This window comes from Panthera tigris, chromosome D1 (genome assembly GCF_018350195.1).
Source record: "Panthera tigris isolate Pti1 chromosome D1, P.tigris_Pti1_mat1.1, whole genome shotgun sequence".
NCBI classification, from domain to species: Eukaryota; Metazoa; Chordata; class Mammalia; order Carnivora; family Felidae; genus Panthera; species Panthera tigris.
Genome location: NC_056669.1, coordinates 15,476,330 through 15,503,109, shown reverse-complemented (window position 1 = coordinate 15,503,109; position 26,780 = coordinate 15,476,330). Strand labels below are relative to the sequence as shown.

Genomic DNA, 26,780 nt, shown 5'->3' with positions numbered 1-26,780 from the left:
GGGCTCTGTCACTGCCGGCATGACCTCAGGCGGCTCCGTGTCTTCCCCCACTCTGGGCCTCAGTTGTCTCTTCTGAAAGCAGAGGGTTGGGCTGGGTCCTCTGGAACGCCTGTTGCAGTCTACCCCGCGTCTCCGTTCTCCGCCTCTTTCTAGAGGATGAAACCCTCTAGTGAAAAAGCATCCGCTTCAGAGAGGTGACTTAGCATCGTAAGGCTGAGCACCAGGGAAGGCAGCGCAGGGCAGAGCGGGGAGCTCTGCTCCCGAGTCACGAGACCCAGGTTCCGGTCTCATTTGTGAGGCAAACCGGGGGACCTTGAACAAGCTAAGCTTCAGCGTTCTCCCCGTTTTCAAAGAGGGTGATAAAGCATCAAAGTGCTTGTGAGGATTACACAGAGTAAGTGCAGGTGAGAGTCCTTTACACCCTTAAAGCACACGCTACAGAAAAAGTCAGTGCACCTGGCACTTCCTTAAAAAGTTAAAAACACAATGACCGTATGAGCCAGGCATTCCACCCCCAGGTGTAGGCCCGGCTGAGTCGAAAGCAGGGTCTCTAAGAGGTATTTGTACGCCCGTGTTCAGTGCAGCATGACTCCCAGTAGCCGGAAGGTGGAAACGACCCAAGTGCCCCCTGACAAATAAGCAGATAAACAAAACGTGGTCAGTGCATGCCGTGGAATAGTATTCAGCCAAGAAAAGGAGAGAGATGCACCTGCTAAAACAGGGATGAGCCTCGAAGACATAACGCTAAGTGAAATCCGTCGGACGCAAAAGGACGAATACTGTAGGATTCCACTTCCACGAGGCCAAGTGAGAGAGACGGAAAATTAGTGATGCGCAGGGGATGGGGGGCAGGGGAGGATGGGGAGTTATTGTTTAGTGGATACACAGTTTCTGTTTGGATGATGGAGAAGTTCTGGAAACGGATAGCGGTGTTGGTCGTACAACATCGTGAATGTACCTGATGCCGCTGCACGCTTAAAAATGCTTAGAATGGTAAATTTGCTTATGCAGATTTTAACATATCAAAAAAGTAAACGCACGCTTTCAAACTTTTAGCTAAAATGTCTAGAGATATCTTGGCAAAACCCGGGAATGAGGAGACCTACTTCTTCGGTCTGAACTTAGGCAAGACATTTCGGGGAAGTACATTTTCTTCCTCTGTCCAATGGAGCTAACCGCAGCCCCTCTATCTCCCTCGCCCCTCCGCATCCCCCTCTGCCTGCACACCTCAGAGAAACGGGTCGAAGCGTGCCAAGCCAAGCAGCCAGAGCGGGTCGAGGCGGCCTCCCTTATGCTTCCTGAGAGGCGGTCCGGTCCTGTCTCGCATCCCATTCTCAGGGCTACCGTGGCCCCCTTCTCCGGGTCCTGCGTGGGCCCTTATTCTGGAATCACCAACACAAGGAGGGCTTCCTAACCACAGCAGCCTTGTCACACAGCAGACCTGACTCGGCCGTGCCTTTGTCCCCAGCGCCAAAGCCGGTGCCTGGCGCACAGCAGGTCCTCCACATTCATTTTGGAACTGAGATGCCCTCACTCAAGCCCCATGGAATCCCATGCCAACTCTAGGCAGATTGGTATAAGGAAGAAACCAATTTCTGCTTGCTGAGAAAGCTATGTGGGTGGGGTAGGTGAAGCTAAAGGAGGAAGATACACGAGGTAGAACAGACATTAAACTATTTATTGCAAATAATTGTGCCAAGTGCTGAAGACAATTGGGAAGTCGCGCTGGGGGGGGTTTGGCTGGGCTCAGCCCCGGCTCCCCAGGGGCCAGGCTTGCAGACCTAGAGGTTGGAAGGGCACGCAGCTTTGAGCTTTGAGGTGGGGAGTAGCTCCGGGGGACGCCAAAGGATCTTAGTCTGGATTTTATTCAGAGCATCCATGGGTAAACTGAGTCCGCAAGAGGCAGGCAGCCTTCGCCCCAGGTGCCGGGCCGGGAGACACAGGGCCTCCTTGGCCCGAGCATGGCGGGCCCTTGACGCACGTAGGACACATGTCACCCTCCGAGCCGGCGGGCGGCGGGGACCCCTGGCTTCTCGGACGGCGAACCCGGGCCGGGGGCCGGCTGGTCCCGGCCCCCGCCCCCGTCCCCGGGCTTGCGGGGCCGGGGGCCGGCTGGGCCCCGGGCTCGCGCGGCGCTCACCACCCGGGGTGCCGCGGGGGGGCGGGGAGAGCGGCCGCCTAGCCCAGCCCCGCGGATGACAGGAGCCAGGGAGCCGAGGAGGGAGGAGCCGCCGCCGCCGAGCGCTGGGCTCAGGAGCAGAAAGAGCGGGGCGCGGAGTGCGGGCGGCTGGGAGCGCGCTGAGCGGGGGAGAGGCGCTGCCGCACGGCCGGCCACAGGACCACCTCCCCGGAGAATAGGGCCTCTTTATGGCATGTGGCTGGTAACTTTCCTCCTGCTCCTGGACTCTTTACACAAAGGTGAGACCCGCGCGGGCGCCAGGGCGGCGGAGGCGGCGGAGCCGGGGTGCGCGCGGGTGGCGGCGAGGCGGGGCGCCCGGCGGGCTCCAGGTGCCCGGGGGCGGGGGGCCGACCTCGGTGCCCGGTCCGGGGTGGGGCGCAGCGGGGGCGGGGCCGGCCCTCGGAGAGAGGTCGGGGGAGAGGGTGCCCTCGACCGCGCCGCCGGCCGCCCGCGCCTGCCGTTTTGGGGCGCGCCCGGAGGGGTGGTGGGGGACGAGCCCCTCGTCTCCCCGCGCCCTGCCGGGCCGCGGTTTCTGCCCGGGACCCCTCCCCCAGCCCCTCGCCCGCCTCCTGCGGCTTGGTGGCGCCGGGACCCCGGGGTGCCCTCCGAGCGGAGGGGTCCTCAGGCCGTGACTGTTGGTTGGCCCGGGAGTCCTCGCTTCTTCGGGCCTCGGACTCCGCGGCTCACTCCTCCTCTGCCGCCCTGCGCCCCTCCGCCGCCCCGGACCCCCAGCGCCGCACCGCAGGGCGCTGATCCGCGCCCGGGCCCGATGCAGGGCGGGGAGAGCTGGGGGTGCCGACAGCCGGGGTCTCTCGGATGGCAAGTTTGTTCTCCAGACCCAAAGGTCGCCTTCCCCCAGCCCCACCTCACCCCCCCCCCCCCCCGCCCCCGGCACTAGCCGCGGCTTCGCTGCGCCGCCTGAGCCACCTCGGGCAGCGCGCCCCAAGGTGCGAGACTCTCCGCTTCCGCGCCGGGTCAGCCGGACACGGGGACAGTCTTCAGTTTGGGGGGGGGGGGCGTGTCGCTTTCCCCGGAGAGAAGGCGTTGCTAGGGGTGGGTCCAGGTGTCCGGCTTGTCCAGACCTGCCGCTCGGGCGCCGCGCACCTGATCCTCGAGGTAGCCGGGACTGGGGGGGGGTGGGGAGGGGGCAGACATTCCTGACCGGAGGCACCTGGGCACTGAGTCGGGACCGGGCTGTCGCCGGCGTTAGGGCTTCCAGGCTATGGCAGAGGACGTGCCCCCGGGCGCGCAGATGGCGGGAGATGAGGCGGCCGAACTCCGCGCCCTTGCGCAGCGAAGCACACACGCTCGTACCAGCTCGGCTTTACCTGTTCAGCCCTCTAACTTTTCTCCTCCGCGCCCTGGGGGCGGCTTCTCCCCCCTTTGCCCCGCCGGGGGCCCCCGCCGAGCCGCAGCTCTTGACCCCTAGGCGATGGGGGAAGGGCAGTCCAGCAGGGGGTTGGCGCGCCGGGAGGGGTCTAGTTTTTTCCCCCGTGCGGATGCCCCAGGGTCTGGAGTCTGCAACCTGCCGGAGCTGACGGCAGTATCTCGTGGCTTGGGGGTGGGGGTGGGGGGGCGGCGGCGCGGGGAGCAGGGTGACCCTTGTTTTATCTGTAAAGCCCGGTCAAGGCCAGAATGAAGGCCCAGGTACTGCTGGGGTTTGCCTAGAGATCGGGGTGCGGGCGAGAGGTGGCCTCTGAATCGTGGACAAAGTAGTTGAGTTTCTCAGACCCAGCGGGGGCCCACTGGGTGACACGCCAAGCCAAGGCTGGTCTAGGTTGGTTAACCCCTTGTCCCCTGCTCAGCACCCTCTCCTCCCACTTTTGCGGAGCAAGAAGCCAGTCTCCTGCGCCAACCCCCCTAACCCCCTCCCCACACCCCACTCTCCTTCTCCCCAGGCTCTTCCTGCCTCCCTCCGCCCCCGCAGGCTGGCTCGGCTCGCAGCTTTAATTACATTAATATTAAAAATACATAAGGTGAGGAGCGGCAGCTTTCTCTCTCTCGCTAGTTCTCTCTCCACCCCCCACCCCCTTTCCATTTTGTCAGGCGAGAAAGCACAGGCCCAAGGTTCTGCCACACTCTTGCCCAGCTTTGTCCCCGCCGGGCGACCTCACTCCTTCCAGAGGACTCCGTTCCCCAGCAGTGGATGTCCCTCAGCAAATACCTGAAGGGCCCCGTCCTCCCCCTCCCAGAAGCCGGGCATTAATAAATGAAGCCTGAGCTATTTGATAGGGAGGAAAGCAGATGGGGGCTGGGGGGAGGTGGAGAAAGGCCCAGAAGGGACAGGACAGCCTGAGGGGCAAAACCCTTTCCAACTTGAGAAGGAAGTTGCCACTGGCCTTGGGCCTAGGGGTAGGCTGGAGGTGCCAGGTGAGGCGGGACCTCAGCGGCCTTTCGGTCTGCACGGCCCTGGCGGCCCTGCCGTTCAGAGGCTCCAGCATCTGTGTTGGGCACCAGGGCGCCTCGCCAGACAGGCCTTTCTTTCCCTTCGTGCCTTAATTGGGTCTTAGGTGCCAGGCTGGTCCCCAGGGCCTGTTGTGCTTGGCGTGGCGTGGTGGCGGGGGCCGACAGAGGCGGCTGGGGGAAGATGTGTCGCCGTGAGAGCAGGGAAGATGGGGTTGGGTGTATTTTCTCTCTCGTTGCCAGTCACCCCCACGGCACCAAGGAAATGTAAATGTGAACGTTCGAGCCTGTTACAGAAAACAATATCCTCTTGCAATAATTTGTACGTCCATCTGTGAGGAGCGAGAGGAGGCAGAGAGAGAGCGGAGAAGAAAACAAAATGGGATGGAGCGTCCTCTGGATGGAATTAAGCAGTTATTGAATGTGTTTTAAGCTTCTGTTACTTCCATTCCTCTCGAAATACCTTTTTTTTGATGCCTGAGCTCAGGCCGATTCCCCAGAACTGAACTGGGAAGGTGTTTTAATAATCGATTATCGAGTCTCCAATAACTGCCTTATTATTGCCCAAACAAATCCGGATTTGGGCAGCCAGATGAACCCCAGTGAGGCTCTCTCCGTTGTTACATCCAGCGGGCCAGCATCTGTGTTGGCTGCATTTGCATTTTTACTGTGTAGAAAAACAAGCTTCCCCGGCACTAAAATTCCTGTTTTCTAAAAGCCAAAATAATGGGTTGCATTGATTTTTTTTTTTTTTTTCCATTTCCCACCCCAACCTCTCGGATGGGGACTCATGGTTCTTCTCTCTTGAGAAGACTGAATTAAAAGGCTTCGTCAAGCCATTAAGAAAATCTCTAACACTCTGTTCAGTGTCTAATTAGAAGGGGGGTGGGGTGCGCTGGGGGAATGTGTTTTGAAAATCTTGAAATGGCAGACACAACTTAGGAGCAGGTGAGGGACTGGCGAGCACTGGGAGGGGGTAGGTGGGCGTAGAGGCCCCCGTCGCTAGAATAACGTGGCGGAGAACCGAATTGCCATCATGCCCGGTGAAGCTTTCAGATGCTTCGTATTTCTGGCCATCAAAGTCAGCTGCCTTTAATATATTTCTGCAGCAGAATGGGGAGCTCAATTAGAAACAAAAAGCAAGTAAGCAGTTGACCCAAAGGCAGTGCTTAAGTTGAGCAGATCCCAGGAGACTGGCTGGAGAGGCTTGTTTTTCTTAGACTGAGGAACGGGGAGGAGGTGGGCAAGCCAACGGGTGTTTGGCCCAACCGTGCTTTGCTAAACAAGCAAGCCCCCAAGCAGGCAGGCTGGGAGCCCCCAGATACCGGGCAGGAGTCTGCCGAGAGCATCTCTTGGGTTGTTGGCCTTTGACGGGGGCGGTGTGGACCTCTGGCCCCATTTACCTTCTCCATGTCTTCAGGAACCCCATCCTTGTCACTTGTTTGGTCCCCCGCTCAGCCTGGTGAAGGTGGATTTTATTTGTGGTTGAAGGGAGGGTGACTATTCAGAGCGCCTTTTTTTTTTTTTTTTTTTTTTTTCAGGGATAGAGCTACCAGGCTGAGAGAATCTTTCCTCCCGTGTGATCTTGGAAGAAGTGTTTCTTGGAGACTTTTGAAGTAGTCTAGGGGAAGAGCCCCCCAAGTTCCCAAAGTGCTTTCTCAGCCCCTACCCCAGTAGGTCTAACTAGGACCCAGTTGCCTGAGTGGGGTGAGCCACAGGCAACAGCGATGACAGGGTGCCAGGAACCCAAGGGCAGGCCCTAGATTTGCATATGATTTGCATGCAGATTTGCATGCTGACCTAGCCCGGCCTAGAGCCTCGCCCTCTCTGTGTGAGTAGCCTCTTGATCTCAGCCTCAGCAGCAGCTGGTCACTTTTTCCTTGCGTGGCATGGGTGTGGGGCAGGAGTGTGAAGAAGGACCATTGCTTCTGGCAGTGCTCCTCTCTTGCCTCTGAGTTCGAGGCCCACAGGGGCTCGAACTGCTATCGGGGTAAGATGAGTGCTGGTGGGCAGGGACACCTAAGGCAGGCCAAACTTGGGGTGTGGGTTGTCCCTCTCGGGCTGCAGGAAGGAGAGCATGAGGAGAGGGGGCCACACCTGCTGTGGAAATCCAGGGTCAACACCAGACTTCCGGTGAGCGCACCCTCAGAATGCAGGAAGCCGGGTGCTGAGGGCTGTGGGCAGAAGCGAGAGAAGCGCTGTGGATGGGAAGAGGTATGATGGGAAGCAGAAGGCTCTTTCACCCTCCTGGTTTGTCCACTTCCAGCTCGGGATGGGGCCGTGGTCTCTGCGAGATTAGGGGAAATGCCCCGGGGCTGCTTATTCTGACCCTGGGAAGGCAGGTGCGGGGTCACGGAGGGAAGGAGGTGGCCAGAGCTGGGAGGAACACTTGAGAAGCAAGCATTTAGGGCAGCCGGAGTGTTCCTTCCCAGGGAGCCAGCTGGGATGTCTGCAGTGGGAATGTGGCTTCGGGAATGGTTTCGTCTGCATTTCCGGGGCAGGAGCAAATCCTGGCCAGGCAGGTGCAGCTCGAAGGCCTCCCAGAGTTGTTTTTTTCTGCCTCTCTAATGATCCTGGAGGGCCCTGGTTCACCTGGAGCCCACAGAGCTTTCTGAAGGAGGTGGTGTGGAGCCCTAAGGCATTGGGTGGAGCCTGGGGGAGGGCTGGAGGTAGAGAGGGGGAGGGCCAGCAGGCAGAGTTTCAAGCTCCTCCCTCCCCAGTTCTTTCAGTCAGAGCATTTTATGTATCGGAGTTGTAAAGAAAAATAAAAAAGATCGCAACTCACCAGTGTGGTGGAAATTTGGAGTCAAAGCAAACCCTTCATTCACATCCCGGCCCCGCACTTACTAGATCTGTGACTTGGGGTCTCCCTGAGCCTCACTTTCTATTAATTGGGATTAAAGCCGATCATACACATAAACTAGCCAGAATGCAGTTGGTACTCAATAAATACTGACCTCTTCTTTTTTTTCCTGCACTGCTCCCGCTTTCCTCTCTCTGCCCATACCTCCAAATAGATCATCGGATCCTGTCCTGAGTAGTTGACTCAATCAGCTTCAGTCTTGGCCAGCCACCTGGCTTAGATTTGTAGCAGTAAGAAAAGCTGTGTGGTGGCTAAAAGCAGGGGACATCACGGCTTCCTTCTGTCACGTAGCCCAGTAGCCTGGAGGATCCATCCTCCGCGAGATAGCGGAGGCCATGCAGGCACCTGGGTGTCCCTGGGGAGCCCGGCACACCCCTTTCCCCAGCCACAGCTAGGGCAGCAGAAAAGGGCAGAGGTCGGCTCCGGACTTGGATTTGAGGGTGAGGCAAAGGCCAGTCACACACGCCTGCTGAAGGAAGGCCACGTTGGTTATTAAATCTGTACCGTGTAGCCGAACAGAGTAAGAACTACCCTGGATTTCATGACCTAAAGCCTATGTGAATGGGCTCCGCAGGAGAAGCCCCCATGCCTTTTGGCTGGGTAGATTTCTGTGTTTCTCCCTGGTGGGACGAACCTCGCTGTTTTTCAGGCAGTCCCCTGACAGCCCATGACCTTGGGGGGTCCCTCGGCCACTTCTCCCTTTATGACCCAGTCAGCTAGCTGCAGGGACGCGGCATATGATCCAGAGGTCAGGTGCTGCCCATGGCAGGCTGCGGCCTCCGGGCTCCACGAGTGTGGGAGAGGCTGGGGGCACGACAGCCCGTGTGCCCTGTTTAACAGATGTTTGTCCAGTGCTGCTTTAGCGTGAACAGCATTAGCCTCGGGTGCCACCCGTGCCATCCAGCTGCTACTCCCCTCGTCCGTTCAGCCCCACCTCCCCGTGTCCTCGCTCTTCGTGATGCTGGCATTGACAGTTTCCAAGGTCACCACCTTCATTAGGAACCGAGTTATTCAAATGCTAGTTGCACTTCCATTACTGTGTGTGTGTGTGTGTGTGTGTGTGTGTGTGTGTGTGTGTGTGTGTGTTGGGAAGAATGTCGTCTGCAGACCTAGATGACAAAGCCCAGCCTGATTTAGGCAAGTCACCTAAGAGGTCATGTGTCTCTATTTCCTCATCTGTGCAATGGGGGGAATGACCCCTGTCCTGACTGTTCCGCAGGGCACCTGTCCTTGCATGTGTGCAGGAAGGATGCGGGGCCCATCATCATGTGATGATGCTTTGTAAACCAGACAGGGCAACAGAGAAACACACACATGTAAGAGCCACAGTAAACCACTTTTATAGCCTTATAAATCCTTTGCTGAAACGTGAGGTGTAATTACTGTCACTTCATCATCCAGGAACAACGAAGGTCTCCCGGCTGTGTGTGGCTGTCTCCCCACTCCTCGGGCCCCCCACATATGGAGAATTTTGCCAGCGACATGGGGAACGGCTGACAGGGCACAGCCAGGCTGGCAGTACTCTTCTGGGAGCAGGCTTGGCATCGTCCCTGTGGCTCCGGTGTCTGGTGGGAGTGGGAAGAGCCTACCTCTGCTCCCTCCCCAGGTCCTTGGGTGTGAATTGCTTCCGTTAGTCCTCTGGACACCCTTCGGCAAGGGTGATTCTCCCTGCAGAGGATGCACGGTCTTTTGTGGGAGGAGCAGTAGGCATAGAGTCTTATCTTGTGCGACCTCGTTTGAGGTGATGGCAGTTACTGGAATCCGGGCCCTGAGAGCCCGGCTGAGTCAGGGTTATGGCCACCCTGCTTCTGGGATGGCCTTCCACAGCCATGGGGTCTGAGGGTTGGGGACCTGCTTTGCGGTGTGAGAGAGAGAGAGTGAGCGAGCGAGCGAGCAGATGACTGCCATGGGCTCAAGTCTTCCGGGTTGGAAGGCAGCTTTGAGGACGCGGGATCCACCCCTAATCGGATGTGTGACCCCATGCAGGTTTCCCACTAGACCCACTGTTCTTCTGCTCCGGCCCTTGCAGCCACAGGAAACCCCTTCCTCTGAAGGCAGCCCCTTCCGGCCACACAGTTCTATTACAGAGCTCGTCCTTAGGATCCGCGGTCTGGGTCCTGTACCTTCTGTTCACCGGCCTTGGTTCTGTGTTTTAAGCACAGGGGTATAGGCGAAGCCCTCTTCTGCTGGATAACCCTTTGGCCCTCTGCAGACAGACGTCTGCCCATCGGAGGCCTCTCCTCCGGGTATCCAGCCCCTCTGGTTCCTCGAATGCTCCCTCATCCACGTCATTTCATTTCTCCGTGAGGCTCCTTTATTCCTCGGCTGCTGGGCTCTGTAAGTGGGGTGGCCAGAATCGAAGGAACAGTAGAGACAGGGGTCAGGTCCCAGCCAGGACACTGGGTAGCTGTGTACCTGAGGTTACTTACTCTGTGCCCCCGGCTCCCCATCTGTAAATGGAAGAGATTGGACAAAATAATCTCTTAAGTCCCTGAAGCGTTAACAATCTAAATCTGGGAATCTCTAGGGACAACTGTGCTGTCTGAGCCGACTCCCTAGAAGGACCTTCTGGCCGTAAGAGGCCTTCCCTTCCCCAGGCCTGTCTAGAAGGGGCTGGGAGATTAAAGAGTCTGTTTGACTGTCAGCTGTTGGCTCATAGCTTCTGGAGCCGGTGGTGAGGGGCCTTGTAGGTTGGAAGATGACTGATCTTTGCTGGGTCTCACAGGTGGCTGGTTGCAGGAAGTATGTTTGTGCTGAGGATCTTAAAAGACCAAAATCAGAACCGAAAACAGAGGTTTCTGATGGGGAGGTAGAGCCCCTGGGTGCTTGGAGCTGTGCTGCTCAGTGGGGGGCGGGGGGGGGGGGTAGGACTGCTTCCCTAGGGAAATTTGGAGCTGGAGGGCTGGCATTTAGTTGTGGGAATGGGGGGTGCACTAGGGATGAAATGTTGGAAGCCCGGGACAATCCCAACTCAGTAAGAAATGTCATACCCCAAATTGCTCTCCATCGGAAACCCCCCTGATGGTACGTTCACACCCTGGAGACGGTCTGAGTCTAGAATGTGTGATGCCCGTTGAGGGATAGCGGCCGGAAGGGAGGGAGGCCTGGGTTGGACGTGTAGGTCTGCCATTGTTAGCTGCGTGAAACTAGGAGATTGCTTCACCTAACGTCCCGTGTTCTCCTCTGTACAATGGGGTCTCGTGGTTAGAGGTGGTTGTAGGGGTTCAATGAACAATAACGCGGGGGAAGGGCGTCTCACGGTGCCCGGCACCAAATGAGTGCTAAAAACGAAACGATGGCCGTGATGATGGTGAGGACGGTGGTGAAGCAGGTGCGCCAGGTTTGGGGGACAGCGACGGACAGGAGGCCTGGGACTTGGTCCTGGCTGTTCCATCGTGCCCCGGGGCAACTGCCAACTCTGATGGCCTGTAAATGCTCTGGTGCCGTCTGGGGAGACCTTCCCCAGGGTCTAGCCACAGACTGTGTCTGAGGCGTGGACGCACAAGAAGTGAGTTTCCTGATGAAGGAGCCAGACCCTGTCTCGCTGGTCCAGACCTGGGGTTTTGGATGGTCGAGTTGAGGTCCCGCCGGTTGGTCTCTGGGCCTGAGTGTGCCCACTAACTATGGGATAAGAAGAGTCCGAGCGAGGGCAAGTAATATATCGCCTATGGAAACCTTTGTGTGCAAATGCAGTGCAGTAATGAACCTGGCAGATTAACCTAAGAAACTCACCAGGCCACATCTGCATAAAAAAAAAAACCGTGTGCGAGCCTGCGGGCAGCAGCGTGAGGCTGTTGCAATGCTTTACTGTTATCGATCACACACTATTACTTCATTAACTCGATCGCCAAATTAAGTTAATTAATGTGGTGCTAAGGTCCTGTCAGCCAAGCCCATGGAAACTGCCTATTGTTGGAAAAGGTGATGTCGGAGGTCCAGCGTGGCAAAGTCTACTTTTCTCTGGGGAGTGTTGCTCTGAGCTGTGGATGGAGGACCGCCCGCGTCAGAAATCGTTTCCTGGCCCTCGGACGCACTTGGTGAACCTGTTGTCTAAGGATCTGTATTTTTTTTTTAATTTTTTTTTTTTTAACGTTTATTTACTTTTTGAGACAGAGACAGAGCATGAACGGGGGAGGGTCACAGAGAGAGAGGGAGACACAGAATCTGAAACAGGCTCCAGGCTCCGAGCTGTCAGCCCAGAGCCCGACGCGGGGCTGGAACCCACGAGCCGTGAGATCGTGACCTGAGCCGAAGTCGGACGCCCAACGGACTGAGCCACCCAGGCGCCCCTAAGGATCTGTGTTTTTAACCAGCTCTCCAGCTGATTCTCTATCAGACCGTCTGAGAACTTTGTTCAGTAGTGGTAGTCGTTATTGCTGTAGGTGAGGGGTAAGTGTTTGTTGTGGGATATTTATTCTGCAAGTGCCGCTTGCCTGTTATAATGAAAATACTCATGAACAATAGCGACGAATACTCAGGTGGTGCCGGGCGCGAACGTATACCCGGACAGTGTCGTTGACAGGGACTCGTCCAACCTGACAACGCTTGAGGTCACCCCCATTTTATGCACGGGGAAACTAAGGCACAGAGAGGTGAGGTCATCTTGCCCGAGGTCACATTGCTTGTAAGCGGCAGAGCAGGGATTCAAACCTGGGGAGCCCGGCCCTGGAGTCTGGGTGCTAAGTGCCCAGTGCTGTGCTAGGCCCAGGGGATAGAGTGGTGGCCGGGACAGGGAGCTCACAGCCCTGCAGGGGAGCCCTGCCGGTTCCCCCCCGCCTCTACTGTCCTGGGGACCCACTGCTTTCCCCTCATCCACACTTGCCGTGCCGGGGCATGGAGACCCCTGAAGCCTCTTGCCCGTCTCTGGGGGACGGGTGACAGGTCCAGTACTGGCAGATGTTCCTGGATGAAAAGTCCAGTGAATGAGATGAGTAAATATTGTAAAGGAGGAGAGCAAAATGACTCACTTCTCCCAGTGGAGGTGGCGAGGTGTTAATATTTCAGCCCCCTTGGGTTGTCATTTATGCTGACTGGAGACGATCACATGGGGACAATTCAGCATAAACCTGGGAGGAAGCCTCGGTGGGCCCACCCCAACCCTGGCCAGTAGGGTGGGGGCCCATGGGCGTCAAGTTTCCTTCCCCGAACTAATCCGGATGGCCAGCCGGTGGCGGGAGGGAGGGCCAGCGCTCAGAGAGTTGAGGTGATGGATATTCAGATTTCATTGGTGACCCTGGGGGCAGCCCAAATGCCTGGGGGCGATTTCTGGTTTAAAAATATTGCGGTGCTATTTCTACACTTCTAATCTCCCAGCGATTTGGAGCCTGTTTTCTGACGGCGTCAGGGTGGTGCTCCGCGTTAAACGGCAGAGAAGATTAAATGGGTTTAAGTCTGGGCGTCTGTCACATCACAACCGAGCCCATAACTTCCATTTTCTATTAAAAATCCATTTCCCCCTTTGACCAGAAGAAGCTTTGCTGTTGATCTGAATGTCTCCCTCTTTATTTATGAAGTGTTTCCCCCTCCTCTAGTTCGCTCTGTAAATATGCCTGGTTGTGTCTGCGGAGGGAAGAAGGAGCTGGGGCAGGGTTGGGGTGTGTGTGTGTGTGTGTGTGAGGGGGCTTCCCTGAGACTTAAGGGGGCAGTAGGAGTTTCCGGTGTGAGGACGTGCTTTCCAAACTGGGACTGGCTTCCAGGGAGGGAGTGAGGGGGGACCTCCCAAGGCCCCTAACTTTGAATTCTTTTCCTCAGCGTCATGACAGAAAAAACTCAGGCTTGGGACCGGGCAGACCTTGACCGAATGTTGGCTCTGCCTCTTTCTAGCTGAACAATCTCTCCGTGAGCCTCTCTCTCCTCACCTGTAAAATGAGACGGACAGGACCACCTTGTACCTTTGTGCGAGAATCAAGTGAGAGAGCACCCTGGAAGGTCAAGACCCCTGACCACCCCCCCCCCTCCACCCCACGTGCCTGGCACACAGCAGGTGCTCAGTCAGTGTTAGTCTCCTTTCTTTTGAGAACTTGCACCGTTAGCTAAGCCACTAAGCCGTCAGGGAAGTAAGTGTAAGGTGAAAATGAAGTCGGGCCTGGGGCGCCTGGGTGGCTCAGTCGGCTAAGCGTCCCACTTCGGCTCAGGTCACGATCTCACAGTTCGTGGGTGCGAGCTCCGCATCGGGCTCTGTGCTGACAGCTCAGAGCCTGGACCCTGCTTTGGATTCTGTGTCTCCCTCTCGCTCTGCTCCTCCCCCATTCACGCTCTCTCTCTCTCTCTCTCTCAAAAATAAACGTTAAAAAAAGATTTAACAAAATATGAAGTTGGGCCTAGGGCTACAAGAACTTGCATAAACTCAGTCCCCCAGCCTGCAAACCTCCTCGTGGTCTTCTATCCCTGAGGGCCAGCTCGCCACTCCAGCTGTTCCTGCCTCTCGTCCCCAACGCTGCCCCCGGCAGGTTTCTGTGGGGCTCCCCAAACATGCTGTCCCCACCTCTGCCATAGCGCGTCGTTTGGGCTGGCCTGGGTTCTGGGAGTGCCTTCATTTAGATCTTATTTCAAGGCTCAGCTTGAGCCGCCATCCCCAGAGCTGTCCCCCTGGCTGCTGAGTAACGGTGCTCTGTAAATGTCTTCCGAAAGAGCAAGACTTATCCGGTCCCTAGGTCGGGAAGGACCTGGGGAAGGAGAGCCTTGGAGGGTGGAGGAGGGTCTTGAATTCTGCAGGGCTGCAGAGTGGCGCTTGTGCCCCGGCCACCCTTTGCAGTAACCGTAAGCACCCTGGATCCGTCGGCCAGTGGGGGGGTCCCTGGGACCGGCATAGCAACCTCGTCCCTCCTACTCACGCCTCGTCTTTATGGGGAACCAAGTACTCCCGCATTCTGTTTGCTCTGTTCTGCAGTCCTGGAGGGCAGGTCAGATGGCACAGTCCCCGTCTTTTGTGAATGAGGACATCGAGGCTCAGAAAGGCTCGTGGCTAGCCCGGGAACCCACAGCAGGTCAGGGGTGAGTCCCAGGAGGGAAGGCAGCTCGTCAGACTCCTAGCACAGCTCTATTGTCCCATGCCTTGCTCTTCTCGGTCCTTGCTGAGGTTTTGTCACTGCTCTGAAGATTCGAACCCACCGTAGAGGCCATGCCGGACTCCGTGTGGTTGGAGTGAGACCCTTGCTAATCCCCCTTTTAGGGCCGGGTGACCGAATGGACCCATTGCTGCCGCGGCCACTCACTGGTGCCCTTGTGCCAACCTTTGCATTGGCACGTGGCAGAGATTTGAGATACTTGGTGGTCAGTGCCTCAGTTTCCCCTTTATAGATTTGCTCACTCCTTTCTCTTGGCAGCTGGGGTGAGGCTAAATTAATGTTTAGTAGAGGGCTTCTGCATGCTGGGCTGACAGGTGCCTTGTGATGGTAAAGTATGAGCCCGACGTAAGTGCAAAATGCTATTGTTTTACACCTGAGGGTGATGTTTCATAATGGCAATGCACTGTCAGAGCCGTAAGCAGAAATGAATGGTTTGTCTCATCCTCCCCAGCTCCCCCAGACTCAGAAGACAGCAGCTCGCATCCCGGGGTGGGAGAAATATGAGGCTACTCACCTTTTGCTATAAATCTGCCGTTTCATCAGCCCTGACAGGTGGCTGGACAATCCCAGTCAATTCATCAATTAAACCTACCCATTTGTAGTTGCTGAGAACCCCGTGTCCTTGGCTCTGGAAGGATCCAAGGCTCAGAGTGCGGGAAGGCTGCTCTCATTGTGGCCGATGCTCCTGGTGGCAGTGGAGGAGGCCCGACGAAGGGGCCGTCTGGCAGGTGGAGGTGTGGGACGGATTTCCAGCCGGGAGAGAGGGAGACGAGGGCTGTGTGTTTGGGGTGCGGTTGAGATGGAAGAAAGGATGGGGCGGGGCGTACCCAGCCCGGAAAGCCAGATTTCGTGGTTTGTCTCCACCGTGGTTCACGGAATAGAGCGGTTCTATCCCCGGGTCCAGAAGTAAGGCGGCGTTGGGATTCAGTCCCAGCTCTGACACTTACACTGTATTACTTTGGAGAAGTTAGTTAACTTAGAGTCTTAATCTCCTTATCTGTGAGATCAAAATAACAATAATACCACTCCCAGGGAGTCGTGAAGATTAAGTGAGATAGTATCTACATCGGGTCTAGCCTATTATAATTGCTGGTGGTATTATTATTACTGAGGGCTACGTCACAAATATTTTCTTACCCTGTTCCTTGAATCAGATAATTCTGAACTCCTCTCTGTCAGGAATCTTTCTCCGCTTCCCCCGTCCATTTGTCAGGCACAATGTAGAGTCTTGCTGTACCTTGATGGATTTTGGCTCCCCAAATCCATAAAGCTGCCATGGAGAGGATGTCTGATTAACTAGGTTGTCTCAGGAAGCCTCCAGAACCCCAGAGTGATGGACCTGCTCTCACAGGCTAAGCACTGTCTGAGATGTCGAGTCCAACAGGGGGCTCCTCCCAGGAGTGTGTGCGTGTGTCTATGTGTGCAGGTGCACAGGTGTATTAATTCTGTTCTTGGCCATCTCAATATGGATGTTGGTGGCCAGGCGGTGTTTGAGGAAGGCGAGGGCCCCCTCTTTGTTACCGCAACGGTTACAATCATCTAATTGTTCCGAACAATTGTTCCAGACTCTGGGCTCAGATTGCCTGTGTCTGCATCCCCGGGCCCTCGCTCACTGGTTGTGTGGTCTTGGGCAAGTTGCTTTGATCTCTTGGTGCCTTGGTTTCCTCATCTGTAAACTGGGATGGACAGTACCCCCTACTGCATAGGGTTGTTGCAAGGTTAAAAGAGGTCGTATAAGTAACGTGCTTACAACGGCGCCTGGCGTGTGGAAGACGCTTCGCAAATATTTGCTGAATGAATCGCAGTAAGGAAGTCTCTCACAAAGGGGAGCAGGCCACGGAAAGGGAGCCTGGCAAATCTGGGTCCAAGGAGAAGCCTTCCTAGGCCTCAGTTTGCTGGCCCGTGAGGTTCCGGGGTTTCGTGATTTTGGAGAATACTCTAGCCGCTGTGAGTGAGGCACGTTTCTGAGCTTCTGAAAGTCTTAGGAGACGGGCCGCTCCCCTCAGAGCAGGCTTGCTCAGTCATCAACACCGGGACCGTCACCAGGGGAGGCAGTGTGAAGAGGAGGTTGGAAAGGTGACACCGTTCCCTCCCCAAGAGCCTTTCAGCCGCTAAGGGTGCTGCGCCTGGTGGGGACAGCAAATGCATTTGCCGCTAAGAGGATGCCCCTGACACCCCAGCAAGGAGCCCCTGGACGTGTTTTCCGGCACTGATGCTAATGGCTTCATCGTGGCTTTTTGTGAGATGATGGGAATTGCTCTGACCAATGAGGCTTAATGGCCTCCCTCAACAAGTTGCCCGGTGCGGTCTCCCTGGAGGCTCCGCTCAGAGTTAAGCCAAGAATATTAATACAGTCCGGATGCAGGCCCTCCTCCTTCTCATAAAGTTGTGGAAATTGAGGTCAAGTTGGGTCCCCTGCAACGTTCTTTAAATAAGCCGCGGAGTGGTTTGTTTGCTGCGTGATCTTCCTGGTGGAGAGGGAGGGGCTTCCAGCCGGAGACCTGGGACTGGGCTGTCTTCTTCTTCTGGGTCGTCGCCACTTGCTCAGAGGTGGCCCTTCTTAGGGAGGCAAGGCTCCTCAGCAGGGAGGGAGGCCCCGATTCCACCATTCGGCGCTGCGTCCCATCAGGCAGGAAAGACTGAGGCCGGGCGCCGGTGTGAGAGCTGCGGACAGCTGTCCTCCCGGTCAGGTGGCCCTGCTCTAGTCAGGCAGCTGCACTCCTGAGCACGTCCTCCCGGTGGCGGAGTGCTGTGATGGAGACCGGTCACAGATGCCTGAGGTCTCTGCAGCCCTGTCCACCCACCCCTACCCCCACCCCACTTTATAAGCGAAGGAGCAGAAGGACAGAGAGGGGAGCGTCCCCACAGTCAGTCAGTGTCAGGGCTGGGTGGGGTTGGGGCGCCTGGGTGGCTCAGTCGGTTGGCTGTCCGACTTCGGTTCAGGTCATGATCTCGTGGTCTGTGGGTTCGAGCCCCGCGTCGGGCTCTGTGCTGACAGCGTTGAGCCTGGAGCCTGCTTCGGATTCTGTGTCTCCCTCTCTCTCTGCCCCTCCCCCTCCCTCTCTCTCAAAAATAAATAAACATTAAAGAAAAAAAAAGCAAGCTGGTGGGGCTCTTGCTTCCTCACCCAGGTCTTGTCCACCCACGGTACCTCCGGTCCTTGATCAGTCCCTCTGGGGCTGTGCCTTTTCCAGAGTGGCCTCCAGAGGTGGAAGACTGCTCGCAAGGTCTCCTGCCATTGTCTCTGCTTCAGGCGAGCATTCCCCTTCTTTGTACCCCATGGTCTTGAGACCTTTCACCTATGGTATGATAGAAAGTGCTCGAAGATCCTCCCTAGAAGCAGTGGGTTCACATTTCAGTTCTGCTGCTTATTAGCAGCGTGATCTCTGGCAAATCACATGACTATTCTCAGCCTATAAAAGGGAATGATAGGGGCACCTGGGTGGCTCGGTCGGTTGAGCGTCTGACTTCGGCTCAGGTCAGGATCTCACGGTCAGTGAGTTTGAGCCCCGCGTCGGGCTCTGGGCTGACAGCTCGGAGCCTGGAGCCTGCTTCGGATTCTGTGTCTCCCTCTCTCTCTGCCCCTCCCCCACTCGTACTCGGTCTCTCTCAGCAATAAATAAGCATTACAAAAATTTTTAAAAATTGGAAAGGGAATGATAAAAAAAATGATACCAGCTCCTCTCAGGGTTGTGCAGATGAATTGAGGTAATGGGTGTGAACCTGCCTGCCATATAGTAGGTGCTCAATAAATACTTACTGAAGCCATTTCAGTACTTGTCCTCACGTGTGGTTGCCAATAGTGGATCATGGCTTCAGACCCTTCAGCCTAGTGGAGTGTTGGCCGATCCCCTCTCCGTGGGCTCGGCTTGGTATGGGAGGTGAGATGTTTTCACTCAGGCCGTTCATGTGCTGGGCTGGAAGCTTCTGTGGGGCAGGAACTGTCTCACATCTGCCTGTGCCAGTGCCCGGGGCATCGTCAGCTCAGTAAGTGCTTCCTGAGTGACTGGTGCTTAAATTATGAATGGGCGTGGGGCACATGGCTCTGTGGTGTGGGGGGGTTATTATCAGAACACGGCTAACCCAGCCTCTCCCCTTGGCTCCCCTGCAGCTCGCCCTGAAGATGTCGGCACCAGCCTCTACTTTGTAAATGACTCCTTGCAGCAGGTGACCTTTTCCAGCTCCGTGGGGGTGGTGGTGCCCTGCCCGGCTGCGGGCTCCCCCAGCGCGGCCCTTCGATGGTACCTGGCCACGGGGGACGACATCTACGACGTGCCACACATCCGGCACGTTCACGCCAACGGGACGCTGCAGCTCTACCCCTTCTCCCCCTCCGCCTTCAATAGCTTTATCCACGACAATGACTACTTCTGCACCGCGGAGAATGCGGCCGGCAAGATCCGGAGCCCCAACATCCGCGTCAAAGCAGGTAAGGTGTCAGCCACCTGCTGCCTCCTGGAGAGCTCTGTCTTAAGGGTGGTGACGGGGAACGGGCAGAGCCCCTTGTCCTGAGGGTCCATGTGGGGGGCGTGGAAGAAGTCTGTCTCTCAAGGAAAGTCTTCTGGTCCTTTGGAGTCTTGGCTCCTTACGGGGTGGGCGTCCTTAGGCGAAAGGAACACCGTTCTGAGCCTTCCTTCCCATTCTCCTCTGCAAAGCTGATGCCAACACCTACCCCATTCATCACGACCTGTGATGGTAACTGAGCTGGTGCTCGTTTATTTATTTTTTTAACGTTTAGTTTTATTTTGAGAGAGAGAGCACAGGTGTGCACGCGAGAGTGGGTAGGAGGGGGGAAAGAGAGAGAGAGCACGCCCGTGAGAGAGGGAGAGAGAATCCCAAGCAGGTTCTCTGCACTGTCAGCACAGAGCCCAACTTCGGGCTTGAACTCACCAAATGTGAGACCGTGACCTGAGCTGAAATCAAGAGGGTGCTGAACCAACTGAGCCACGCAGGTGGCTGGTGCTCATTTATTTAAAAAAACAATTTTTTAAAAAATAATCTTTGTTTATATTTGAGAGGGAGGGAGATAGAGTGTAATCAGGGAAAGGGCAGAGAGAGAGCGAGACACAGAATCCGAAGCAGGTTCCAGGCTCTGAGCTGTTGGCACAGAGCCCGATGTGGGCCCTGAACTCATGAACCGTGAGATCATGACCTGAGCCGAAGTCGGACGCTTAAGCTTAACCGACTGAGCCACCCAGGTGCCCCAAGGCAGCTGGTGCTTGTTTAAATTAAGTGTTCATTTCAGTGCTTGAATCATGGAAAATATCCAGTGAGTTGCTGGCTTCAAAAAACAAAAACCCCCAAACCCACCCCTTTTATTTAAATATATAAAGAAAAGTACACATATTACGAGCAGGTAGCTTGATGAATTGTCACAGACTTTAACATCCAGATAAAGATACACAACATCAGCACCTCGGAAGCCCCCCTTGTCCTCTTTTCTGTCACCACCCCCCTAGGGGAAACCATTGTCCTGACTTCTAGCAATACAGGTGCTTGCCTCTTTTTGTGCTTTATATAAATGGAGTCCTGCATTGTGTATTCTCTTGAATCCTTTGCTCACTCTCGTTTGTGGGATTTACCTCTACTGCTGTGTGTAGTTGAACGGGGTTGTTCATTCGCATGGCTGTGTAGTATTCTATCGTTCAACTACGACATTTATTTATCCAATCCACTGTTGATGGATCTTTGAGTATATCTTAGGAGAACAGGCATTTAGATAAAACCCGTGATGGAAAATTGTAGCAGTGAAGCATTTTGGTCTTTGGAAGGGTCAGTGGAGGCAAGGAAGTGAGGTTTCTCAGCTGTCCTCTTTATTTTGTTTTTAATGTTTATTTTTGAGACAGACAGCGTGTAAGTAGGGGAGGGGCAGAGAGAAGAGGGAGACACAGAATCGGAAGCAGGCTCGAGGCTCTGAACTGTCGGCACAGAGCCGGACTTGGGGCTCGAACCCACAAACCGTGAGATCATGACTGAGCCAAAGTCGGATGCTTCACTGACTGAGCCACCCAGGCGCTCCTCGGCTGTTCTCTTTAAAGAAAATAAAAAATTTCATTTCTGGGAGCGAGGTCAGGAGGTGAGGGAAGGGCTTAGGTGGAGCTACTTTTAATTAGAATTTAATCTTAATTAATTAATTAATTCTAATCTTAATTAGAATGCCCTGGTATGTCATAATCCGTTGTAAGGTATACCTCAAGTAGCAATAAACCACTGACGTTTTGGGACTGATTTTCTTAGAAGAGTTTTCTGGGTGGGAGAGGACAGATGATGTTTTAGCCAACCCGCTCTGATGGCACCAAGCCTTGGGTGTGCCATCTTTCCTGGTGATTGTGTTGGGCAAAGAAGGGTAGGTTCTGGGGAAGGCCTCCCAACCTGCCGGCCAAGATCCTGCAAGATCTCTGACTTCCAGGATCCTTCTGCCTTAGGAGTGCCTCTCACAGGTCCAAGGTTCCAAGGAGCTGGCAACAGGTGTCCTCAGGGGGTGAGGTGGGGAGGGCACTCTTGATTAAAGAGCTGGTCTTCATCCAGTTGTTTTGGTTGGGAGTAGATGTGAGCTCTTCGAACCCAGGACCGTCCTCAGGGTATCGCTCCTGGGGCTCCCTGTGGAACTTATTCTTAGGAGTAGACCCTTTGCACTGTCCCCCTAACACCATCACGTGCCAGGCTGGAAGCCCTGAGGCCAAGGTTTGGTGCAGTGCCGGCCTCCACAGCCTAGAGGACTGGTTTAAGAGAAAGTAAGGTCATATTTCCAGTTGTGTGCCTGTCACTGGGTTAGGATGCAGTTGTCATCACAATCCTGTAAAGTCCTTTTTTTTTTTTTTTTTTTAAATACAAATGAGGGACTAAGACAAGGAGAGGTTAAGTGGCTTGCCCAAGGGCACATAGCCAGCTAGTCAGAGGTACAAGCTATAATGACAAACAGTATTTTTGCAGTGCTTTCCTGGGCCAGGCCTTCCACACGCTGCTGTTATCATTGTTGTGATTTCCTTTTACGAATGAGGAAACCGAGGCTCCAGAAGGTTAAGTACCTCTTGGGCAGAGTCACACAGCGGCTCAGAGGAGGAGGCAGGCCTGCTTGCTGCCGAGCCCGGCCTCTGCTGGCCCCCTGGGAGTCTTCAGGGCCGGGTGCACCCAAAGCCCAGCTCTGTCCTCTTCCACTCTGCTTCCTTCCTGTGTCAGCTCTCCGTCAGCCTCCTGGGTGCTTCTCTCACAGCCCTGGGTGGTGCCCTGCCCACACCCTTCTCCACCTCTCCTCCACCTCAGCTCTCTCTCTTCTTTGGCACAGTCACAACAGGGAGGTGGGGAGAGAATAAAGGCCTGGGGAGGCCGGGCAGGGCTGGCCTGACTAGAGACACAGCCAATTAAGCGGCTCTTGATGAAGCCAGAGGGGCTGCAGGTGCACAGCCAGAGGGGCTGCGGGGCCCTGAGCGTCACCCTGGCAACCGTGGCAGGGAGAGCAGGAGGGCACGCTGCCCAGGTGCCTGCTGAAGGACAAGGTCGGTAGACAGCGGGGATCTGGCTGCACCAACTCCGCTTGGCAGAGAAGGGTGGAAGGATGGAACGATCCCTGGAAGAGGCCAAGCAGAGGAGGACAGGGGAGAGGCAGGGCCCCTTGGCCCCACCCCCGAGGCTCAGCCAGCCCACCCATGGGACCGACATGCAGCGTGGCTGCAGGTGACAGCGGCCTAGAACCCAGCCGCGGGACTGAGGCGGGAGGTCCCCACTGCACACTGTGGGGAAGGAACGGAGAGTTCTGGAGGCAGGGGCAAGCCTGGGGGTCAGGCTGTAGGCAGTGTCAGGAGGTAGGAGAGAGCAGTAAGGATTCTTTGTTGCGGGGAGTCTTAGAGACCGCCCATTTTCAGACCATCCCAATTTCAGATATTCTCTTCCGTTGTCCTCATAAAGCACCAGGCCCTTCCGGAAAGTTTGGTGTGTGAGCTACATTTTCCCAGGCTGCCTGTCACGTTGAAGTGGCACAAAAGTCTGTTGTTACATCCCGTGTCGCAGTTTTTATTTTTGGCAGGTTATGGTCGCCGTGCCTAAAACCATTGCCACCCGGGGCCCAGGAAGCATGTAGGAAATCAAGTGTGGTTTGCTTAGAGGAATTCTATCGCATTTCCTCGTTGCCTCCGTATCCCCTTGTTGAATGTGATCACAACGCAGCACTTAGCTTGCTGCCCTCAGGCCCTCCCTATCGAATGGTTTGTTAATCCTCCCTGAAATCGGACAGGTTAGAAGCTGGGCTTATGGTCTTGCAGAGGAAGGCTGGGTATTTCTGAGGGGGAGTAGCCTCCCCCATAGGGCAGAGAGGACATGACTCAGGCAGGAGGAAGATCATGGCAGGAACCTTGGGGCTGGTTAAACGGGAGGTGGGGGAGGAAGTGATGGGGGGTGGGGGCTGGGGGGGCTGAGCTGGCTCTCCGTTCCCTTCTCAGGGCCCTACCAAGTCCCAGCCTTGTGACGTCCCCCCTCTTTCCCGCTCCCTCATCTTTCTGCAGTTTTCAGGGAACCCTACACCGTCCGGGTGGAGGATCAAAGGTCAATGCGTGGAAACGTGGCCGTCTTCAAGTGCCTCATCCCCTCCTCAGTGCAGGAATATGTTAGCGTTGTGTCCTGGGAGAAGGACACGGTCTCCATCATCCCAGGTAAGGCAGGACTGTGGCGCCGTGGCGGGCAGGGGTGCTGCGGGGCGGGCGGGGACTGGGGGAGAGATAAAGCAGAGGTGCTGAGTTGGTTGTTGAGCTGAGATCTTGAGGTTGGTTCTGGTGACTGATTTGTTATTGTTCTAGTGATGCTTCGGCAAAAAAAGCATCTTTGGTCTCGGCTGGGCACGTCTCTCCGTGGGGCGGTGGAAACCCACGTGCCAGCGGCCTCTCTCTCTGCTGGGCGTGCGACGGTCCTGTCTGGCACAGGGTGCATCCTACTCCCCCAGAGAGCGGGGTCTCCATCCTTCCTGGCCCCTGGACCTTTGCTTGCCCTTGCTTTTTGCAATGGGAGGTGAGGCTGGAGGCTTCTTCACCGTGGCGGGCTGTGGGGAGAGGACAGCCAGGAGGCTGGCTGTGGTGTGCATTCTTGCATGGAATGACCAAGCAATGAGCACCGGATCCTGAGGGCACCAGACACGGGTAACATGCGTGTGGGACTTTGTTTTCATGACTTAGCCAAAGACCCCATTAGGATTCTAGCTGGCCCGAGCCTGCCTGTGCCTGGTATCGGGAGAAGAGGTCAATGCCACGTCGTGGGTTCACCTTGCTAGAGCCGCCATGATCGCGAGCCCCTCGTTCTTGGTTCCCTTTTCCTATGTGGTGTTGTCCCTTCAACAGGAAATCTGGTCTGGAAACCCCAAGAGAGGACCTCAAGTCCTCAAAACGCCTCCAGGCCTCCGGTTCCAAAAGGGTGGTTTTCCCCCCACCGCTCCTGGCCCCTCTGCCTTCATCCCGGCACGGTGCACACGATCTCCTGCTTTTTCTTCCTCTCCCGGCTGAGCACCTTGGTTTGTCCTTTCTGTGAAATGGAGGAAGCTGACCAGGTGTTGAGCGCCCTTGCAGCTTTGATGTCTCATTGTTGGTCGTATGAAATGATTCTCGTTGCTTGGGTTTTCGGGTTGGTTAGGGAAGGCAGACTTCGATGCCTGAAAGCTGTAAAGCCGGGTTTCTAAATCGTGCTGCGCAGTTGAGTCCCGGGGGAGCTCTTTGGAAGACACTGGTGCTTGGGACCGCCCCCAGATCAGTATCTCGGTGGTAGAGCCTGTGCATCAGTGTTTTTAAAGCTCTTTACCTGGTTCCAGTGCAGTTAGGAGGAGAGCCAATGCTTAGGCATATTTACAGCTGACATGGCGGGATACTCTTCTGGAGACATTAATTTGTGTTTTGCTCCTGGTGCTTTTTCCTTCTCTCAGTTCCAAGCAGATGGCCAGGCCGTTATGTTTCCCGGCTTCAGAGCTTGTAGCAGGACAGGAATCCGAATCTACTTTGAGACAACCGCTCTTCCTGCCTTTTGTGAAACCATAAGCTCATAGGAGAGGTTAGGATGGGTGTTCTGGCTGGGGAAGAGGGCCTCTGAGGACAAGGAACAAACGGGACATAGACGAGTCCGAATCCCAGGGATGGAGATGGGACTGGAGGCCGCTTAGTGGGTGCAGCTGGAGGAAGCAGTTGGGCCCCACAATGGGTGGCTGTGTGTAGCTCTGCGGGGTCTGGGACTGAGTCCAGGGTTCTTGCGTCCAAATGAGGCATGGGGTGCACAGCTCAAGACCCAAAGGGGTCATGCAGGCAGGGGCAACCGGCTGGCGAGAGACCGCGGACCTTGGCACATCCCTGGGGGAAGCCCCAGTAATGAAGATCGAATGGCCCATTTATCCCACAGAGTCCGATGGAACGTGATTGACAGAACATAAAGAAAGGTGGTATTTTTTATACACTTGAGTTTATGGACTAAGAGTTATATTCATTAAAGTAATATCAATTAGTAATATTATTAAATAATAATTATTATTGTTTGAGTGCTACTGCCTGCCAGGCACTGGCTAAGAAATGTTCCTATGTGATCTCATTTTGTTCTCATAAAAAGTCTGTTAAATGTATTTCTTCCCTCCACTTTACAGAAGAGGAAGTAACTTCTTCCGGGTAAGGCATCTATTAAGCAGAGGGCGGGGGCTCGAACTCAGGTCTGTTCTTTCGACCTGTGCACTAACCCCATGCAGAACTGCCTCCCAGCACCCATCCACGTATATCCAACGCAGTGTCACTCTGACTACAAAGGAGGCTTTAAATGTGTGCTCTAGACAAGGAGGCTTTTGGCCTTAGGAAGGGGAAAAAAAGTCCCTGTTGCGTTTTAGGGAAGGCTTCGTGGAATTGAGTCCCTGGAGTTGGCGACCAGACCACCTAGGTTGAGACTCATCCCACTGTTTAATGAGCTGTGCAAGTCTTTTGCCCCGCTGTGCCTCAGTTTCCCCAGCTATAGTAAAATGGGCATGATGATTGCCCTACTTTACACGGTTTAAGAAGTCAATATTGTAAAAGGTTCCAAACGCTGCCTGGCACACCGAGGACCGCTGTGACCATGATGATGATGACCCAGTGGGAAGAGGGCATTCCTGTTCCCGCTGTTTCCCATGGCAGTGTGTCTGTTTCCATGTAACAGGCCCTGTGGCCCCCCTTTTTGAGTTTCCCAGCGTGGGAAATGGCTGGCTCATCCACACATTCCCTGGCTTCTAACACGTCACCTTGTACATGCAGGGCAAGTGCTTGCTAAACGTTCCGTCGGAGCATGTATGGGTGGTTGGAAAAGTCGAGAAGGAATGTGGGAAGAGTGTTGAAATAAGGGTGATCGAAGTGGGTGTGGGGTCGGACGACATGATGACATCCGGTGCAGACGGGAGAGCAGGAAGGTTAACCCGACTCCTAGGCGTCGGAGCTGGAGGCAGTGAGCTTCCCCGCGGCAACCCTTGTAGTTGGGGCTTCGGGGCAATCTTTGATGTCAAGACAGGGCTGGGGGCCCCAAAGGGCATAATTATCAGGGAAGTGGGCTTGGTCCTAATCTGCAGGGCTCTGTTAAACTTCAGTTCTGTGGCACCTCTTTCTTTCCTTTAGCCTTGGAGAATTTTCCTCCCCTGCCCAGCCCTCGGGCACCATCCATAATCATTCTAGATCCTTCTACAGCCACGTTTTAGATCCAGGGACAGACTTTCCAAAGCACACAAATCCAACTAACACGCTCCCAGAGGAATCCATGAGAACCAGCGACTAGAGTTTTGCTTCCTCCAGCCTCTGTAGATGAGAAGCCAGAACTTGGGCCCACACGCCGCATGCTTTAATTTTGGAAAATGCAAATTGTTCATTGTTTTTTTTTTTTCTCATAAAAACAGGATTATCTGCCTTCCCTACTCACACTGTACCCAGTGTGTGTGTGTGTGTGTGTGTGTGTGTGTGTGTGTGTGTGTTGTCTGGGAGGTCGGATAGCAGCTTCTCATGGTGGGGGAAGGTTTAATGATTAGGTTGCCGTGAGGTTAGGGGAGGACCCAGGAGCCGGTTATCCCCCCTGATGCTTTAGAGTAGGCTTCTGGAGCAGACAGAACAGTGCTGACTTTGATCTCAGATCCTTCACAGACCACAGGGCCAACAGAAGCAGGTGATGGAGAGCAGGAGGAGGAATGGGAAGGCTGAGGTGGGTCGCTCAGGGCCCCAGGGGACATCTTCTTGGGGAGAGGAGCAGCCCTTTGAGGAGGGGGCGCGAGGGGGTGGGTGCAGGCCTCTGCTAATGAAGAGCT

The 26,780-nt window shown here is 55.4% G+C and overlaps 1 protein-coding gene across 1 annotated transcript in view; it reads left to right on the top strand.

The window, feature by feature from the left end:
* The first annotated feature begins 2,195 nt into the window (after window positions 1–2,195).
* DSCAML1 (DS cell adhesion molecule like 1) overlaps window positions 2,196–26,780 on the top strand; it is a 347,848-nt gene continuing 323,263 nt past the window's right edge. Inside the window, exons 1-3 of the mRNA XM_042958957.1 lie at window positions 2,196–2,418; window positions 18,624–18,941; window positions 23,011–23,157. Coding sequence (XP_042814891.1) covers window positions 2,196–2,418; window positions 18,624–18,941; window positions 23,011–23,157 — 688 coding nt within the window. The remainder of the gene's footprint in view (window positions 2,419–18,623; window positions 18,942–23,010; window positions 23,158–26,780) is intronic.